Below are 18,927 nucleotides of genomic sequence, written 5' to 3'. Positions count from 1 at the left end.
GTAAATGTCAGTAAATGTCAATTTCACCACACCCCAGCCAAGGAAAAAATATTTCCCTCCCTGCTCAGTGAAATTTACAAAGAGGCAAAGTAAGAAAAAAGCTACTTGAGAACTTAGGAGAGTTTGATTTGTTTCCTTTCTATATTTTGACCAGCGATGTTGACCATTTGTGTTTTACCAGTTATAAATCTCTGCATGGAATCTCAGATATCAACTGTCATTAAATATTTTGATTGTCTGACCTCCCTCGCCCTCATCATTTTGTACAGCTGTGAACATTTAAACTGATAAAAATCTCACAAATGTCTCCAAAGAAACCTCAAAACTGTCCATCGAAATGATGAAAATATAAAAATCTAATTTTGCCACGCCTAAACCAGCCCCTCGGCATTCCTTATTGGGCGTGCTCTCATTAAAAGGCCACTCTCTCCAGCGCTCCTCAGCACTGGATTCCCCAGGCCTCAGTGCCGGCAATTAGATCTCGGCACCTAACAGGCACCCAGCATATGGAGATCTTCTGAAAATCCATCCCTAGATGGCTACAGCTTTCTTTTCCTTGTGGCATAACATTTGCTGCACTGGGGTGAAACTCAGTTTGCGACGGTGGGAATTCCTGGGATCACTGTGTTTCCTTATTTTGAAGATGCCCCCCACATTTGAACTTATTCCATTTGTCTGGTGTCAGCTGCGTTTATGGATTTTTCAGAAATAAGTTAACATGGCGGGCACAGTTACTTTGTTCGTTGCTTCCCTTAAGGCCTGGGATGTGTATTGTCTTGGCTGGCTATTTTGAATTTGTCAAGCCAGGCACGTCTCTCAATTTGACATTAGTCCTGGTGGAAGCAGGAACTGGCTCGTTTGAGTTTCCCTTACTAGCTGTTTAATCAACAGGCAGTGATATTGACAAGATCTTCATTACCAGCTAATTGTCCAATGGCCTGTTCTTTAATTCCCTGGTTCGAGACCCAGTGAAGGAAGGAAACTGAGTAGATTCAGAATCATTGCTGGTTCCATTCCTTTGTGTGTTAATTAATGGGTCCATTTCTCCCCAGACAGACTGGTAAGGGCCTGTCTTCATGTCCTTAATTCTAACCCCTCTGACCTCAGGAGCGCAGTGTCCTGAATGGTGGCCCTGATCTGTTGCCCTGCTGGGCTCCACAGACCTTTTGTGTTATCTTGGCCCCTGGGTTTCATTAATGACAGTTGGTCTGGCCAAGTTTTGCTGATTCACACCAGTGAGGATGTAGTTCAAGGATACAAAAGGCAGAAAGCAAACAGGTCCCCTCAGGAGGGGCAGCAAAGACACGCTGCCCACCCACCAGGATTTACCCCAGTATCTGCTGGGTAAGTGGGCTGGGCCTGCTCCACCCTTCATCCTCTGCTGAGGTGGGGTTGGAGGGGCCTCCACAGCAGCGGGGCTGGGTCTTAATACCCTGTTGAGATGCTTGGGGCAGTTCCCACCCCTGCCCAGAGCAATTGTCTCAGGCTCTCTGCAGACTCAGGCAGAAGTTGCTGCGTTGGTTACTCTTGAGTCACATTTTTGAGCTTTTTACCACCATTTCCCAGGCTAGGAACTGACCTTGGTTTTTTAATTGGAAGCTAAAAGTCTGGTGTGATCACAGGACTCTGGAACCTGGAGCCCTAAGAACTGGCCTACTGGGCCTATGATTTAAACTGGTCCTGTTTCCCCCCTCCAACTGAGTCACGGTGAAACTGGAGTGGGCCAGGCCCCAGGTACTAGCATTCCCAGTTCACACCAGTCCCCTCTCCTCATGAACCTTTGCCGTGTGTGTGTGTGTGTTTGCGTACGCGCTCTCCGAGGTGAACGGGAGGCTGTCCTTTCATTCCCATCCCTCCGGCATGAAATGACCACTCCGTTCCTTCCCTCATTCAAAGGGAGGCAGCTTCCAGTCCGTGCCTCATCCAGGGAGAAAATACGGCCCGGGGCCAGTGAAACAGAAATCAGAAGGAGTGGGCAGGGCTGTGTGGTGGTCGCCCTCCGGAATGCTGCTCCCAGCGGCAGGACCCGATATGCAGCGAGCTGAGGCGAGTTCCCGGGGGCAGAACCGCATGGTTTGCAGCAGGAGATTGATTTTCCAGAGTTGGAAATTTTGCAGGAACAATTCTTTGTGCCCTTTTCCCAGTTGTTACTGCAGGTGGACGATCGCTGCTGCAATTACTGTAATGTCCGTCTGCATGCCAGCATTTCCAGGAACGGCACCTCACCCTGCATCCTTGGTGCATTAGCTCGGCGCCGAGGCGCCGCAGGGCGCTGGGGGGTCGTTAGCTCGGCGCCGCGGGGTGCTGGGGGGTCGTTAGCTCGGCGCCGCGGGGCGCTGGGGGGTCGTTAGCTCGGCGCCGCGGGGCGCTGGGGGGTCGTTAGCTCGGCGCCGCGGGGCGCTGGGGGGTCGTTAGCTCGGCGCCGAGGCACCGCAGGGCGCTGGGGGATCGTTAGCTTGGCGCCGCGGGGCGCTGGGGGGTCGTTAGCTCGGTGCCGAAGCGCCGCGGGGCGCTGGGGGGTCGTTAGTTCGGAGCCGAGGCGCCGCGGGGCGCTGGGGGATCGTTAGCTGGGCGCCGAGGGGCACTGGGGGGTCGTTAGCTGGGCGCCGTGGCGCCGCGGGGCGCTGGGGGGTCGTTAGCTCGGCGCCGAGGCACCACGGGGCGCTGGGGGGTCGTTAGCTGGGCGCCGAGGCACCACGGGGCGCTGGGGGGTCGTTAGCTCGGAGACGAGGCGCCGCAGGGCGCTGGGGGATTGTTAGCTGGGCGCCGAGGGGCACTGGGGGGTCGTTAGCTGGGCGCCGTGGCGCCGCGGGGCGCTGGGGGGTCGTTAGCTCGGCGCCGAGGCACCACGGGGCGCTGGGGGATCGTTAGCTGGGCGCCGAGGCACCACGGGGCGCTGGGGGGTCGTTAGCTCAGAGCCGAGGCGCCGCGGGGCGCTGGGGGGTCGTTAGCTCGGCGCCGAGGCGCCGCAGGGTGTTGGGGGATCGTTAGCTTGGCGCCGCGGGGCGCTGGGGGGTCGTTAGTTCGGCGCCGCGGGGCGCTGGGGGGTCGTTAGCTCGGTGCCGAGGCGCCGCGGGGCGCTGGGGGGTCGTTAGCTCGGCGCCGTGGGGCGCTGGGGGGTCGTTAGCTCGGCGCCGAGGCGCCGCGGGGCACTGGGGGGTCGTTAGCTCGGCGCCACGGGGCGCTGGGGGGTCGTTAGCTCGGTGCCGAGGCGCCGCACGGCGCTGTGGGGTCGTTAGCTCGGTGCCGTGGCGCCGCAGGGCGCTGGGGGGTCGTTAGTTCGGAGCCGTGGCGCCGCAGGGCGCTGGGGGGTCGTTAGCTCGGCGCCGTGGCGCCGCGGGGCGCTGGGGGGTCGTTAGCTCGGCACCGAGGCGCCGAGGGGCGCTGGGGGGTCGTTAGCTCGGCGCCGCGGGGCGCTGGGGGGTCGTTAGCTCGGCGCCGAGGGGCGCTGGGGGGTCGTTAGCTCGGCGCCGTGGGGCGCTGGGGGGTCGTTAGCTCGGCGCCGCGGGGCGCTGGGGGGTCGTTAGCTCGGCGCCGCGGGGCGCTGGGGGGTCGTTAGCTCGGCGCCGCGGGGCGCTGGGGGGTCGTTAGCTTGGCGCCGCGGGGCGCTGGGGGGTCGTTAGCTCGGCGCCGAGGCGCCGCGGGGCGCTGGGGGGTCGTTAGCTCGGCTCCATGGCGCCGCGGGGCGCTGGGGGGTCGTTAGCTCGGCGCCGAGGCGCCGCGGGGCGCTGGGGGGTCGTTAGCTCGGAGCCGTGGCGCCGCGGGGCGCTGGGGGGTCGTTAGTTCGGAGCCGTGGCGCCGCGGGGCGCTGGGGGGTCGTTAGCTCGGTGCCGTGGCGCCGCGGGGCGCTGGGGGGTCGTTAGCTCGGTGCCGTGGCGCCGCGGGGCGCTGGGGGGTCGTTAGCTCGGCTCCATGGCGCTGCGGGGCGCTGGGGGGTCGTTAGCTCGGTGCCGTGGCGCCGCGGGGCGCTGGGGGGTCGTTAGTTCGGAGCCGTGGCGCCGCGGGGCGCTGGGGGGTCGTTAGCTCGGTGCCGTGGCACCGCGGGGCGCTGGGGGGTCGTTAGCTCGGTGCCGTGGCGCCGCGGGGCGCTGGGGGGTCGTTAGCTCGGAGCTCCATGTGGGTTTAGGTCACTCTGTGACCCTGCCAGGTTGGGCCCCCCCCCGCTCTGCCAATGCCCCTCGGTCCTGACCCGCAGCCTCCCTGCTCTGCCAGCTCTGCCCACTCACCCTGAGCTCATCACACACGGTCCAGCCGTGACGTTCCCTTCGCGTCCATCGGGACAGACTGACAGTGTCCTGCACCGTCCGGAACACACCTGGTGGAATGAAGAGGAACGTTGTTGAATTTGGGTTTATCCCTCTGGGGTCCGTGGGGTTGCAAGTGCAGTGGGGTGTGTTAGGGTGGCAGCATATGGAGTTTGTCTAGGAGGAGGGAGATTCTAATGGACGTCGTCTTTTAACCGCCCTTTGTACCCACGCAACCCACCCGAGGTGCCCATATACGGGCACATACCGGAGAGCAGCAGAAGACAGGAGTTTTAGGAAGATAGCCTGGTTTTAAAGAGGCTCAGGGACTTCTCCCTGATCCAGCAAACGCAGAGGAGAAGCCCTGAGCCACAGAGGTCCCAATCCTTAGCGAAGGGTTGGCAGGACAGGAGAGGCCCCACGAGCCTGGGGGCTTGCTCTGAGCTGAAGCCTTGATTAAGTGACAAGCACAAGGAAACCCCATGAGTGGGGTGTTGAAGGACTGCTCCTGCCAGAGCCCACCTTGGGCTGGGGTGGCCAGCATGTATGTGGGTTCTCTGACGGGCTTTAATGCCATCTCGCTAGCGTTTCTCCCTGAAGAGTATCTAGGCTTGCTTAGAAAGAGTTGTGGAAGCTTGTCCCTGCGGGCAGTCCCGCTTGAGCCGGCTCGGAGGAGAAAGCAAGCAGGCCTGCTTGGGCAGACGGCCTTTTGCTGGGGATGACACCTTGGTGGCCGAGAGGGAGGGAGAGAGATGCGGGTCTCCGCCCAAGAGCAGTGAAAGCTAAGGGGGCCAGTGGCGTGAGCACGGCTGCTCTTGCTGGGCCACGGATGGGGTGACGCAGGTGCAGTTGCCCGGAGCTGTGACGAACGTGTTGGCAGCGTTTGCGGGCTGTGTGATCGCATGGATTGAGGAGGGGCCAGCCGTGAAAGCCGGTTACCTAGAAGGGAAAAGCCCAGGGTAACGTCTCCACGGTCTCTGGGGGCCAGGGACAGCAAAAAGAGACGGGGAAATGCGGTATGACCAGCAGACGCAATACGGGCTGGTTGAGCTGTGCGGACAGAGGCAGCTCGGCGCTGGGGTCTGGTTGGAATCGCAGCCGGGGCGAGTGGCTGGTTACGGAAGAGGGGGGCCAGGTTCCCAGGGAGCCTCCAGCCTGGTCTCAGAGCCAACGCCCTGGAGGGAAGCAGGGAAGAGGTTGAAAGAGGCAGGGAGCTGGGAAGCCTGGAAATACCGCGGGGAGAAGGGAGGGAGTCGTGGGTCTCTGCCTGAGAAACCTACAGCACCCAGCACAGTGGGGTTGTGTCTATGGGGTCTGGCAGCTGGAAGGATAAGGGCCTTGCAGGATCCCTGAGGTGCCCTGAACGGTGACACCCATGACCAGAACTCCTTGCCTGGCATTGGGACTGATGCCTTCGCCCCCTCCCTCTCCAGGCTGCTGAGCTCTCTCCAGGGCGCTGCTCGGAGCCGGGACCTGGGCCCAGGAGCCGTGTTCCCAGGTGCTGCACAGTGAGCTCACCCCAGGGCGGTGGGGCCGGACTGCCTCGTGGAGACTCCAATCTCCCCATCACTAAGGGAATAGCCATTCCCCCCCAGTGGAGCCGAGCCTGCTGGACCCCTCCTCCCCCATTCCCTGCGTGGGGAATTAGCTCCCCAGTTCGAGCTTTCACTTGAAAAACCACAACAGGCCCGCACCTCCACCAGTGTGAAGCAGCCCCACCCATCCCAGCTGATTTCAATGGCGCTACCTGGATTTATACTCCCTGACGGACCTCGCCTTCTGCGCCTCCCCTTCGCCGTTGGGCAAGCCTGAAAGCATGTCCTGGTGCCGCGACATCTGCCTGAGTCTGCAGGCAGCCTCCCCAGCAGCTTGGCAGGCGGGTCAGAAATTTGCGGCCCTCGGAGGACGCCGATTTGTCGCTGTGGAAGCGGTTCGTGGTTCGACTTTGTTACAAGTTTGTCAGAGCCCAGACAGGCTGTCCGAAACGTGCTTGATTTCCCTGCCAGCTTGCTCACCCGGCTCCAGCGGCCTGCCTGGTGGGCTGACAGAGTCTGGGAGCACTGGTTCCCTAGCTCCAAGGTTCCCAGGATTCCCAGGGCTTCTACACCCCCAGCCAAGTCAAGGCTTCCACAGTCCCAGTTCCCTGTCAGCAGGCAGGATGCTGGGGAGCCTGGAAGCCCTGGGAGTGCTGGCTCCTCCGCAACCCCAGCTCCCGGCGTCCTCTGCTCCATTCCCTTTTGCGGAGAACTCGGAAGTTTTTCGGTTTCGTTCCAAATCGGAAGGAAACCAGGTTTTGCAACATCAAAATCCTCCTGCCAAACAGCACCACCTTTCTCCACCCAGCTGCAGTTCAAACCGCTCCTCTCGTCTCGATGGGGGCGTTACCTCTGAAACCTACCGATGTCCATTTAAAGGACCACATCACTCTCTGTCGCACTGCTGCCCAGTTTGGCAGTTCCTGCGCTTCTCCCACAAATCCAAACTGCCTCAGCCCACCTCCTCTGGTGCCCAACCCCCACACTACCCCCTCCCCAGCTGCCCAACCCCCCAGCTGCCTTCTGACAACTCCCACGCTGCGGCTTGGAGCTGCCAGCGCCACCCCCTGACCCCTCACAGTGGGAAAGGGAAGATCAGTGCAAAGCAAATTGCCTCGCAGATCAAAGGAACACTCTCAGGGGCTGTTGGGCTGAGCATGCTGTTTATTTACATAGTTGCTTCATTAAAAACTCCTCTAATTTTAGCAAAGCTTCCCCCGAATCCCTAGTCTGCCAGAGGCGGCAGGATCCAGGGGCCTGCTGCAGAATTTAGATCTAGCTCCCCACCGAATTGACGGGGCCTTCTTGTTCTTTAGCTTGCAGCAGCACTTAGCAGCCCCAGCCATGGACCACAACTCCGTTGTGCTGGGTGCTGTACGTTATTTATTAGGAGTATTACGGTAATGCCGAACAGCCGGAATCGCGGACCAGGGTCCCCTTGTGCTGGGTGCTGTATGTTATTTATTAGGAATATTATGGTAATGCCGAGCAGCCTGAGTCAGGGGCCAGGATCCCATTCTGGGGTGCTGTAGAAATCCAATCTTGATTACCAGTCTGATTCCCCACCCTATCCAAATTCATCGCTGCATTTTCATTCTGTGTCTCTGGGGGGTTGTCTGGCAAAATCTGGGGGCTCTGAACCAGCCCTGGTGGAGATCGGCATCTCCCCGAATGGGCCCCAGTCTCTTCTTGTGGTTTTCCGAATGCAGTTTTGCCACAGTTTATCTCCCAGCCAGTGTGTCCCCGCGGTGTCCAGTGTGTTTTCTCCTAGAGCCTGGGGCGCAGAGCTCTGGCGGCGAAGAGCGGAGTTTGGGAATGAGTGTGGGAGCTTTTTCATCTCCCCCAATAAAAAACATGTGAACACACACGCTCATGACCCCCCTGTCCCCACAGCAAACTGCCCCGTGCTGTCAATGGTCTGATGGACCGGGCCATTTGCCAGGGGGTCGGCTGGCATGATAAAACTGGCCAGTGGCTTATAGACAGTGACAAACCGCGGAGGGTCTCCCGGGGGGGTCCCTGCGCCGCAGGGGTTGCACAGATATTCCGCACTTCAGGGGCTCCTGGAGCTGGGACTCCAGGGGATTGTACAGGTATCGTACTGAGGGGATCCCATTCGCTGGGCCCTTCAGAGCTTTGCCTCTGTGCCCTGGCTGCAATTTCGGATGCTAGTGCTGGAGGTGCCCCATGGCAGCGCTCCCTTCGCCTCACAGACTGCAGGGGGGGTATAAACCCAACATGAGATGGCAGGCTGGCTCCTGAGCTGGTGTCCGTCTGTGCCTCGGTTTGCCCATCTGTACAATGGGGATAATGATCCGGGCCTCCTTTGTAAAGCACTTTGCGATGGGTGGATGAAAGGCGCGGTCACAATGCTGCTGGCAGCGTGGGGGTGTGTGAGGGAGACACGGGGGTACGTGGCGGGTGCAGGGCAGTGGTAGAGGCTGGCAGCAGGGCTGGGTGAGGGGCGGCGGGGGCAGCTGGGCCCATTGGCTGCTGTGGGGCGGCAATGCACGGGGTGCTCAGCACTCTGTCCCATCCCTAACCCACCCTGTTCTCTGTCCCGTTTCCAGCCCAGGGAAAGGTGCCGGCGTCCAGCTCGGAGCCCCCGGAGCCCTGGCCCCCCGCGGCGGCTGTGATCCTGCCTGTGAGCTACCGACTCTCCAACACCCGCCTGGCCTTCTTCCTGAAGGAGACGGGGGTGGGGACGGGGGGGAATGCCAGCGCCCCCCTGCAGCGCTCCGAGCCCTTCGTCGTCTTCCAGACCAAGGAGCTGCCCGTCCTCAACGTCTCGCTGGGGCCCTTCAGCACCGGGCTGGTCCTGCCCAAGGAGCAGCTCCAGCCCTCCAGCACCCTGGAGATCCCCGACCGCCTCACCGTCAACTGGAAGGTGCGAGCCTTCATCATCCAGCCGCGGGTGCTGGCCAGCCAGCCCGTGGTCCAGGTGCTCTTCTACGTGGCGGGCCGGGACTGGGACGACTTCGACGTGACCGACCGGCTGCCCTGCGTCCGGCTGCACGCCTTCCGCGAGGCCCGCGAGATCAAGAGCTCCTGCCGCCTGCAGGGCAGCCTGGCCACCTGCCTGGTGCAGGCCGAGCTGCCCCACGCCTGGTTCGGCCCCTCGGCCGTGCCCCTGGGCAGGAGGAAGGCGCCGGAGGCCCTGGACCTGAGCGGCGAGAGCCAGCAGGCCGAGCTGTACTACACACTGCATGCGCCCGACGGGGCCGGGGAGTGCCCCGGAGAGACGTCCCCGCGCCGGGGGGGCGGCGCTGCCCGGACCGAGGGCCCCACGCAGCACCCCCTGCTGCGCATTGGCAGCATCAGCCTCTTCCCGCCCCCGCCCACCCAGCTGATGCAAGAGCACCGGCTGGACGGCAACATCTTTATCCGCCTGCCGGACAAGCCCCTCAAGCCGGGCGAAGTGCTCAGCATCTTCCTCTACCTACTGGCCAACTCCACCGTGGAGCACTTCACGCTCAGGTACGTCCGCGTGGCCGGGGAAGAGCACGCTGACCGCTCCTCTGCAGCCACGGACTGAGCGCCGAGCCGACGCTCCAGCCCGCCTCTAGGAGGCGCACGGTGCTTGCCCTGAGCGGCTGGGAAATTGCTGCCGTGGCCCACCCCAGAGCGGGCTGCATTTCAGCAGCCAGGGCAGTGAGCTCTCCCAGGTTTGGAAAGGCGTTTGAGGTGCCTAACTCCGATGGGTTAGGAGGCTGGATGGGTTCGGGGGGTGGATGGGGGCGTGAGGTGCTGCAGGAGAGGGGAGTCAGGGTGGAGCTGTGGGGTCCAGAGTGGGCGTGGCCAGAGGGTGCTGCTGTGGGGGGGTGGGTGCTGGAGGGGGCGGGGTGGCAGAGCAGTAGGGCACTAGAGGGGAAGGGTGGGCAGGGCTTTAGGAGGCTGGCAGCGGGGGAACGGGGACTGGGTACGGGGCCTGCATACACGGCCGGCTGCCCAGGGCATACAGCCCATGCGGTGGAGAGGAGAGGGAGCTGGCACTGGGATGGGGAGAGGGACTGATCATAGCGGGGCGGGCAGTCAGGTGGGCAGGGTGATGGGCAAGCAGGGTGGCTGTATGGAGGAGGGTTGGGACCAGCTGCTGGCAGGAGGGTGTGGATAGGAGTGAAGGGTGAAGATCCATTTAGGCTAGACTCAGAACAGGACCCTACCATTCACGGAGCAGTCCTGGTCATCCTGCAAGGCGCTGAGCACCCTCCCGCAGCCCCCTCAGGGGAGCGCTCAGCGTCTGGCACATGGAGCCCAGGCATGCTGGCATCACGCCCTTCACTAATGCCGGAACGGGCATCACACTTCCTGGCTTCCTTCCCAGCCAGTCCGAGCCTGGAGTTCCTGCCCTGCCCACTCTCCCTTCAGCAGCACCCTTGGGGGGCCCTGCCACCACGCCTGCCCTGGTCTGGGTTCAGCGCTTGGGAAAGAGAAGGATTTATGGCCTCATCGACCTGGAGAGCCGTGCCTTGCTAGCCAGGCCTGGATCCCGAGACCGCACAGCTGACGTCCCTTAGCCCTGGCCTGCAGCTTCCCGCTATCCCCCACCCCTCCGTCCCAGATCTGCCAGGACCCCTCCTTCCTTACCCCCGGCCCCCTGCCATGCCAGCCCTGAGCCAGGCCTGCCCGTCATGCCCCGATACACCACTGTGCTTGGAGACTGCCTTGGAATTGGGTTCCAGGCATGGCACCACAGAGCTATGGAAAAGCATAAGCCAGGTGCCCAGAGCCCTGTGGTAACAGCTCCTGGTTCACTGAGCCCTTGATTCGAGCCCAAACTTTGATTCCTCTCTTTGGTATCCCACTGATGTAATGGTACAAAGACGGGCACGGCGGGTCAGGACATTTGTAAATGAAAGAGCCCGATGCGAAAGAGATGGGAAAGGGAGCACCATCCCCACCAGCTAAATTCTCAATGCACCCTCCTAATAACACCTCCCCAAGCCACCGTGCCGCTGCGGGCTTCCTGGGGCCCATCGGCACAGGTGCTCTCTTGCTGGGAGTTCACTGATCTGGGTTTCGTTCGCTCGGTTCCCGTCCTGTCAGGGCCCCGCGGGAGGGGAGGGACGGCGAGGGGAACAGACTGTAGGAATCTCCTTGGAAGCACAGCAGAGGATGGGGGATTGAGCTGCAGAGGGAGCTGCGTTCTCTGCCCATTGGTAGTGGGACAGCGCCCCTTTCTCCCAGGTCTGCGCTGGTGAAAGTCTCTCCAGCATCCCACGGGCGATGAGCTGGGGTCGGGGGTCCTTGATCCAGGTCCCAGCAGGCCACAGAACCGCTCACCGCCGCTGGCTGCAATTGGCAGTCAGGGACCCCCGAGTCCCTCCGCGGGCTTCTGTATTGCAGTCCCGCCGAGGGAGGGTGGCTAGGGGAAGATGGGCCCGGGGCTGGTGGAGGGCGGGGCAGGGAGTCTGCTTTGCCGCTGACTGCCCTGGACCTGCGCGGTGCGTCCGAAGGAGGGAGGCATCCCCCAGGGCTTGCCTGGAAATAAACCTTGGTGCACGCAGCCCCGTCTGCCGGGGCAGCCCTACAATAACAACGTACGGAGTGTCCCGCAGCGAGGGCTGTAGCCTGGTCCTCGAGAGACCCCTGTCCTTTCCCAGACTCCCCGTGTGCCCTGGGGTATGACTGCACTCTGGGTAGCACATGGTGCCGCATCCTCACAACTGAGAGCTGCAGACACCAATGCTGCGAACATCGCCCGCCCCCAGGCTGGGACCTTGGGCCCGTTGCTTCCACACACACAGAACTCGCCCGCTTGAATTCAAGGAGACCTTTCCTAGCTGGTAGCAGCAGTAAGTCTGTTATCCGTTGTGTGGGCCAGTCTCTCCCTTTCACAACAACACAGTCAGGACACACCCTGCCCAGACCCATAGGCAGCATCCTTCACCCCTGCCCCACTGCAGTGCACTGAACTACTGCTCCGGACTGCCCCCTAGCCTGCCTCGGCCCCCGGGGCACCGCACGCACACGCAAAGCCGGGCCAGCGCAGACGTTCTCTAGCTCGACTGCAAGATACGGGCTGGATGCAGGAATCACTGGGTGAGGTTCTCTGGCGGGGGTGATGCAACGGGTCAGACTAGCTGAAATAAGCCCCTGCAAAGCTGAGTAATACAGTATTAGCCACCTTCAGTCACTGCCAGGCTGGGTGAGATTTGGCCTGGCTTTCATAGCCCCTGAATAACACCTCTCACACACTAACCTCGAAATGCAGTATCACCCTCGTCTGCCAGTGGGGAAACTGAGGCAAAGAACGCCTCTTTCCTGAGTTCCAGTCCAGTGGCCTACCTCTAACCCTAATGGCTACTAGCTGCCCCCAGCTGAATACTGGCCAGCAGCCACAACATTGTCCGCCGCACTCCCTGGGGGAGGGAAAGTGCTCTGGGACACAATGGCCCTCCCCCCAGTATCGTTCCTGCCGTGTGTGGCCGCTGGCAGGCGGCCGTGCGGACGTGAGCCTTGCTCTCCTCTCTGGCTCTGCAGGGTGAAGGCCAAGAAGGGCGTCAACCTCGTCAACACCAAATCCAGGAACCTCCAGTGGCTGGTGAACTCTGAGCTGCTGATGGGCGGAAAGCACTCCACAGCCACTGTCGACGTGGCTAAGATAGACGGCGCGCTGCCTAGGTAAGCGCTTCGCCGCTCCCCCTTCTCTTTCTCGGCATCAGGGTCTGACCGAGCCACGGCGTCGGGAGGGACTGTCCCCCTGCTCGGGTTGGCAAGGATGGGTTCTTTGCCTTCCTCAACAGTTTGGGGCGCGGGTCGTCTGCTGGGATCCTCTGGACACGTCTCACCGAGTCAGCTCCCTGCCACGGCATTGGTGTCCCTCGTTCCCTCGCGTTCTCTGCCTGCGGCACACTGTGGCTTAGTCTCCAGGGGGCTGCATTTGGGTTCCACGCGGGTTTACAAGAGATCTGGTGGCCCCTTTTGACCTCAGACTCCATGACTCACTCGCTGCGGCGCCCCTCTGGGGGGCCTGACCGTGGCGGTCTGTATCCGTCCGCTGCGACACAGCCCTTGGCACTGGCTGGCTAGGCCCATTCTGCGTCCAGGAGCATTGCAGGGGTGGGGGCAGCATTTTTGGCTCATTGCAGGGGGGGAAGAGAAGCGGGGTCTCGTGTTGCCCTGAGGCAGCCCCCAAAGTGGTTGGCCTTGAAGAAAGACCTGTCCCCACCTCCTAGGCCAAGGGCTCTGGAGAGGTGTTGCATTAATTTAGATGGACTAAATGGGCCACAGATGTTACCGTAACCCAGACACTGTCCAGCGTTACACCAGGTCTGGGGTGTGGCGTCCAGACAGCTTGGCCTGCTCTGACCCATGGCGAACACACCATGAAACAGCCTCGGAACCGGTTCTTAAAGATCCAGAGAAGGAAAAGCAGCGAAAGCCTTGGCAGTGGGAAGCGTTCCATCAGGCTTTTCATTGTCACCTCATCCCTTGGTCCCCTCCCCTTCAGCGGGAGAGAGCGTTAGAAGGGAAAAGCCCCTTGTCTGATCATCTGGTCGATGGTGTTGAAGCTAGTGACAGTTGTCCTCGCGGGGAAAGGGAAGAAGCGAGCTGAGCTGGGCCGGAGCAGCTGTTACAGCCCGATCCCGTTTCATCCCGGGGCAGTTGGGATTCAGCTGGAGCTGGTCGGGGTGCTGCTGTCGTCTGGGTCCCTCTTTCTGGCCCGCGCTGGCCAGGCCATGCCCCTAGATTAGAGCAAAGAGGGTCCAGGGTCCCAGGACGTGGGGGGCCTGGCAGCCATAATGCTGAAGCTCTCTCCAGTAGCCTCTGCCTGTTCTTCTCCCTGTTCCTTGCTCCCCATGTCTCTTTCTTTTGGAGCCCAAGAAGGGTGTGATGGGCAGAATAGCCCAGCCCCTTGTTGCTTTGTCCCCCAATTAGGCCTAATGTCTGACACACTAGATTTGGGTCATTAATTTCCCGTTCCACATCCCCTGCTTGTCATCAGCATAAGTTCAACACTCCATGGACCACAACGTGGCCTTTTCGGTTCAGACTAGCCTGGTTTCTCTTCGGCCCGTTTCCCCATCAGCGTTTGCAGTTGCAGGTTGTGATGACATTTTAGAAACTTTTGCTCACTTCTTACACTTAAACTCCCCATTAGCATGACTGTGTCTGCCCTGTTATCCCCACAGAGGCACGGGGAGGGGGTACCCGGGTTCCCCAGGCCCAAGGCTGCTCCGCTTTGTGCCTCGTAACACCTGGCTGCCCCTCACCAGATGCACCAGCACTCTAGGGTCCACAGAGGGGCAGGGGGCGAAGAGACCTGCCCCCAGGCCCCTGGGAATGCAGTGGCCCAGTCTGGCTGCCGCCCTCCTGCATGCAGGGCCGTCCCATGGAAAGATCACAGGGGTAAGTAAAAAACAGCCGCACTGGCCCCTTGGCATCAGCTGCGGGCTCCCCTGCCCCAGACCTGCCTGTGTTGCATTAGCTAGCAGGCCACTGGTTGAGCTTTCCACTGTCAGGCCACTGATATCCAGCTGCCAGCACGTCTGGCTGGCTGCCATGGAGGGGATCCTTCCAGGAAACAGCCTCTCTCCATGCTGGGAGCTTGGAGCATTTGGATGCTGAGTTTTTTTGGGGCGATGGGCCCTGAAGTTCTCCTGCATGTGCTCGGAATCTGGGTTGGGCTTTTTAAATCATAATCCCGGCGTGGGGTTCCCTGTCTCACCTCCCCCACGCAGCTTGCATTTCTCCCAGGAGAACCCTGTCTCTCTCCCTAGCCGCACATACCCCCAGCTGTCCATCCATCCCCTGACGAGACCCACCAAAGCTCATCTCCTGCCAGCCTCACCGTGTGAGCAGTGACACCTGGAGGTCACCCTCGAACACGCCCGCACCCTGCGTCTTTTATCCCCCACTCCGAGGAGGGAGGGCATCCATCCCCGGTGAGTGGGGTCTCCTTGCAGCAGGCTTCCCCTTTAAAATTTGGCATGTGCCTGTACCTTGCCGGCTGCCCTCCTTCCCTGAACATACTGCCCAGAGCTGCACGCAATGCGCACGTGCAGGGCCTTGCACGGACGCTGATCGCCCGGCCTGCACGTGTTGGAGCTGATAGACTTGCCCTTCTGATCGAATGCATCCGTGCAGCATGTTAGCCCACAGGAGAGCTCATTATCTCTGCACAACAGACCTGAGCGGAGCGCCTCGCGCTCACATCCAGGCAGTGGCCCCGCTCCGGTCTGCACGGGGCTCACAGGCAGCCACGCTCGACGGGCCACCTGGGAAACCCTGCCCTCCCCAGGTATACTCCCATCCCCTTCCCCAAATTCCACTCCATCCCCCTGCTCTCCAGCCGGCCGGCCTGGGAGCTCAGCAGAGCCGGGAGGGGATGGAAAGGCTTTGCTATTCACTGGGACCCTCTGCCCAGTGCACTGTTCTTAGGTGGGGTCCCAGTGCGGGGCTGGCTCTTTAAGCACGTGGGCATTTGGTGACTCCATCAGGGATCTGTGCCCTGGGCCTAGGACCCACCCGGCCTACCCCAGCAGGGATCCATCCCCAGGCCTCACACGTCTCTTGCTGACAAGCTGATAATTGGGGAAGGAGAAGAGGCTGCCTTCTCCCTAAGCAGCTCCGATCCCCAAAGCAGCCACATGAGTCTCCAGGACACAGGGACGATGGGGGCAGGTTGCCTGCCCAGTGAGATCTTATCTGGGCACCACACACTCCCCTAGATAGCCGGGCAGATCCCACTCGGGGGATTAGCCTGGCCAGCTCTGGTGGCCTGTCTCCCACGGTGCTGCCAAGGACGGTGTGAGAAACCCCATAGCCTAGAGTTGTGTAATAACCTGCCCTATAGGGAAGCATCTCCCAAACCACAGGCAGCTATGCCCTGGCAGCTGGGATGGCACTGACGGTGGGTTGTGCAGTGGCAAAGCTGTTGGTTCCCAGGAAGAGGCTCTCCGGCCCACGTGGGCATGGGGCCAGCTTGGAGGCAGAGTCCATCAGGGGTTGGGATCCTCTGGCTGGTTTAACAGGGCCGGGGCAGAGTTTCTGGACGGAGCACTGATCACGGACGCTGCCCCTTCGTGCCTGTGTCTGGGGAGACGACAAGCCGGGGCTGTTGCTTTGTGCCGTATGGGAATGCATGGAGCGGGATGGCCGTGGGGAGCCCCGCGCCCAGTGAGACCCAGCTGGGGCCTGCAGAATGGCAGTGGGCCAGGAGACGATCCAACGGGAACCCCAGCAGGCTCTGTTAAAACCCTCCCGTTGAACTCGCTTAGTTCGTAGGGGCCTCTGCTTCTAGGGGCAGCTCCTTAGCCCAGGAATTAGAAGCCCCAAGAGGCAATAGGTTGCTCTAGGTGCTAGCTAGAGTCACTAGAGATACGGGGGCCCAGGGGGCCAGGTTACAGGAGTGTGGGGCAGGTGGGGGTTGGGAGTTGGAGTTTCCTGCTCCTTTGAGAGCATCCATTCTGCGAGATTAACCCTTTGTGCCATGCAGCAATCAGAAACACCTGCAGCAGGGGAACAGACAGGGATCGGGGCCTGCTCAGGGATTGCCCCTTCGTGCCTCTCATCTCTGCGGCTGGGTTCTCACAAAGCTAACGCCGAGGACTGATGGCATTGCTCAACCCAATCCCAGGCCTGCCCTCTACCAGTTGACGTGGTGTGTAAGTGGGCACAGGCTGGCCTCCCGGGGCCCTGGCCCAGATCCCCAGCTGGGAGGTGTTGCTACCCCACTGTGCAAGCGTGACAATGCTCTCGGGTGGCGGAGGCGGCCCCAGCTAGGGACAAGCCACTCTCCAGAGTCATGCTGAGCTGCATGAAAGTGACTCTACCGGCCTGTCAGCAGGGTGCCTGGTGATCTGCAGCTCGCCTGGGTAGGGGGCTTCATGGAGAAGAGAATGACTTTTGGGTGTATCCCCGATAACAGGCGTGGAGCCGGAGTTCACGTGCATGGTGGCAGGGATCTTGGGGCTGTCCTTAAGGGTATCTCAGGGTGGTGGGAATTCTGGGATCCATGTCTCCTGGAGTTCCACAGGCACTTTCCTCCATGCGGCCAGTGGAGTTTCTTCTGTCCCGATGCAGAAAAGCCAAGACTCTTCCTGCTAATCAGAGCCTGGTCCAGGATTCACCAGAGCAGCTGGACTAGATGGAGCCCTTCTCTGATTTGTGTCTTCCTTTGCCACCTGTCTCTTCGGTGCCGATTTAGCTGGCGTCACATTTGTGGAGGATGATGCCAGAACGGGAGGAGCTGGAAGCTGGCTGCATGGTGAGCTGGGAAGATCACCCCACAACACCCCTCCCAGCCTCAAGAAGCCAAGGGAAGCCAGAGGTGGCTATCCAAGGGCTAATTCTGTTCAGCTCACCCGGTGGGAATGCCTGATAAGTGTTTGGTGTGAGGGAGTTTTTAATTGAAAGAACAGCTTGTGAATTCCTTGAGGAAAGACAAGTCCAGATGCTCAGGAGAGTTTCCTCAGCCTTGAAGGGGGACTGAAAGCTAAGCTGGAAATAGAGGTAGGCTTAGATGTAGGCACTGGACACCCCTTATGCCCAGTCTGGGGGAGCTATTGACCACCATCATTGGTTTTAATCTGCCGTAGTTAATAATCCAATGGCACTTCACAGTTTGCTAAAAGAAACCCTAGAATGTGCATTTCTGATGAGGAGGTTTACTTGCAGTATATTAATCAGTCACTAGATGGCTCTGTGATGTAGAGTTCCAGGATCTGGTCCCTGGGAAACAAAGGCAACCAAGCTGGAACTCAAGTTGTGTGGAAGCGTGTTTATTTGCACCTATAGCTGCTGTCGATTTCTTTAGTAAACGCCTCCTGCTTAGGAAGATCTGTGTCCCTCCATCCCATGATGGTGCCAGATACTTAAGCACCCTGAGATTTCCATAGTAAATCAGGAAGTGATGGAGGATTTCACAGGGTGGGAAAGAAAGAACATCATTGTTACCATTACTTATTTATTAAATATCATTAATATAGCAAGTCACACTCACACAGCTCCTTACAGACATCAGTTAACATAAGACCTGGCCTCTAGGAGGTTACTGATCCAGCTAACTTAGCAACAGTTAAATCAGTTGTGATTTATGTTCAGAAATAAATAATTATTAATTGTCATGATTAGTTAATTAATCAACTAATGTATGCAGCGGTAGCTGCTGGGGGCCCCAATCAAGGTCTCGTTGTGCTAGGTGCTCTGCATAAACATAAAAGGAGACAGTCTCATCGCTGGAGAGCTTAAAATCTAGTTAAGAAAAATTGACTAAAACTGATTGCCATAGGAATGTCCACTTCAGCAGTTCACCTCTATGCCCATGGGGCAGGATGGGCTTGGACACAGGGAAATGCAGCAGAAGTGAACGAAGAAAGGGAGCGGGAACGGGCAGCTCATTGAGTTTGAAGCATTAGATAATTCAATACACACATCTGCATGCGAGACCCAAGTGAGTGTGCAGCTGCCTTTGTACGGGTGTTAACCTTTTCAGCAGGGGGCTCTGTAGAGCACACTGAACGAACACGCCATCCTCTCAAGCAGCTGATGCTAAGCAGTGTCAGACACAGGACGCTGGGCTAGGTGGACCCCTGGTCTGATCCGCTGTGGCTGTTCCCGTTCTGTTCTTGTTTATGTGGGAGTAAATCCAGAGTCAGTACACTTGACTTCAGCAGCCAGAGCTGGTGGACAGTGACAGTGGACGAGAAGCTGGATATGAGTCAGCAGTGTGCCCTTGTTGCCAAGAAGGCCAATGGCATTTTGGGATGTATAAGTAGGGGCATAGCGAGCAGATCGAGGGGCGGGATCGTTCCCCTCTATTCGACATTGGTGAGGCCTCATCTGGAGTACTGTGTCCAGTTTTGGGCCCCACACTACAAGAAGGATGTGGATAAATTGGAGAGAGTCCAGCGAAGGGCAACAAAAATGATTAGGGGACTGGAACACATGAGTTATGAGGAGAGGCTGAGGGAGCTGGGATTGTTTAGCCTGCAGAAGAGAAGAATGAGGGGGGATTTGATAGCTGCTTTCAACTACCTGAAAGGGGGTTCCAAAGAGGATGGCTCTAGACTGTTCTCAATGGTAGCAGATGACAGAACGAGGAGTAATGGTCTCAAGTTGCAGTGGGGGAGGTTTAGATTGGATATTAGGAAAAACTTTTTCACTAAGAGGGTGGTGAAACACTGGAATGCGTTACCTAGGGA

The 18,927-nt window shown here is 59.7% G+C and overlaps 1 protein-coding gene across 1 annotated transcript in view; it reads left to right on the top strand.

Moving 5' to 3' along the window:
• The window catches only part of TMEM132E (transmembrane protein 132E), a 238,849-nt gene that overhangs the window by 182,399 nt on the left and 37,523 nt on the right, over positions 1-18,927 (top strand). Inside the window, exons 2-3 of the mRNA XM_048824438.2 lie at positions 8,350-9,256; positions 12,263-12,403. Coding sequence (XP_048680395.2) covers positions 8,350-9,256; positions 12,263-12,403 — 1,048 coding nt within the window. The remainder of the gene's footprint in view (positions 1-8,349; positions 9,257-12,262; positions 12,404-18,927) is intronic.

This window comes from Caretta caretta, chromosome 17 (assembly GCF_965140235.1).
Source record: "Caretta caretta isolate rCarCar2 chromosome 17, rCarCar1.hap1, whole genome shotgun sequence".
Taxonomy (NCBI): domain Eukaryota; kingdom Metazoa; phylum Chordata; order Testudines; family Cheloniidae; genus Caretta; species Caretta caretta.
This window is presented reverse-complemented; position numbering and strand designations above follow the sequence as displayed.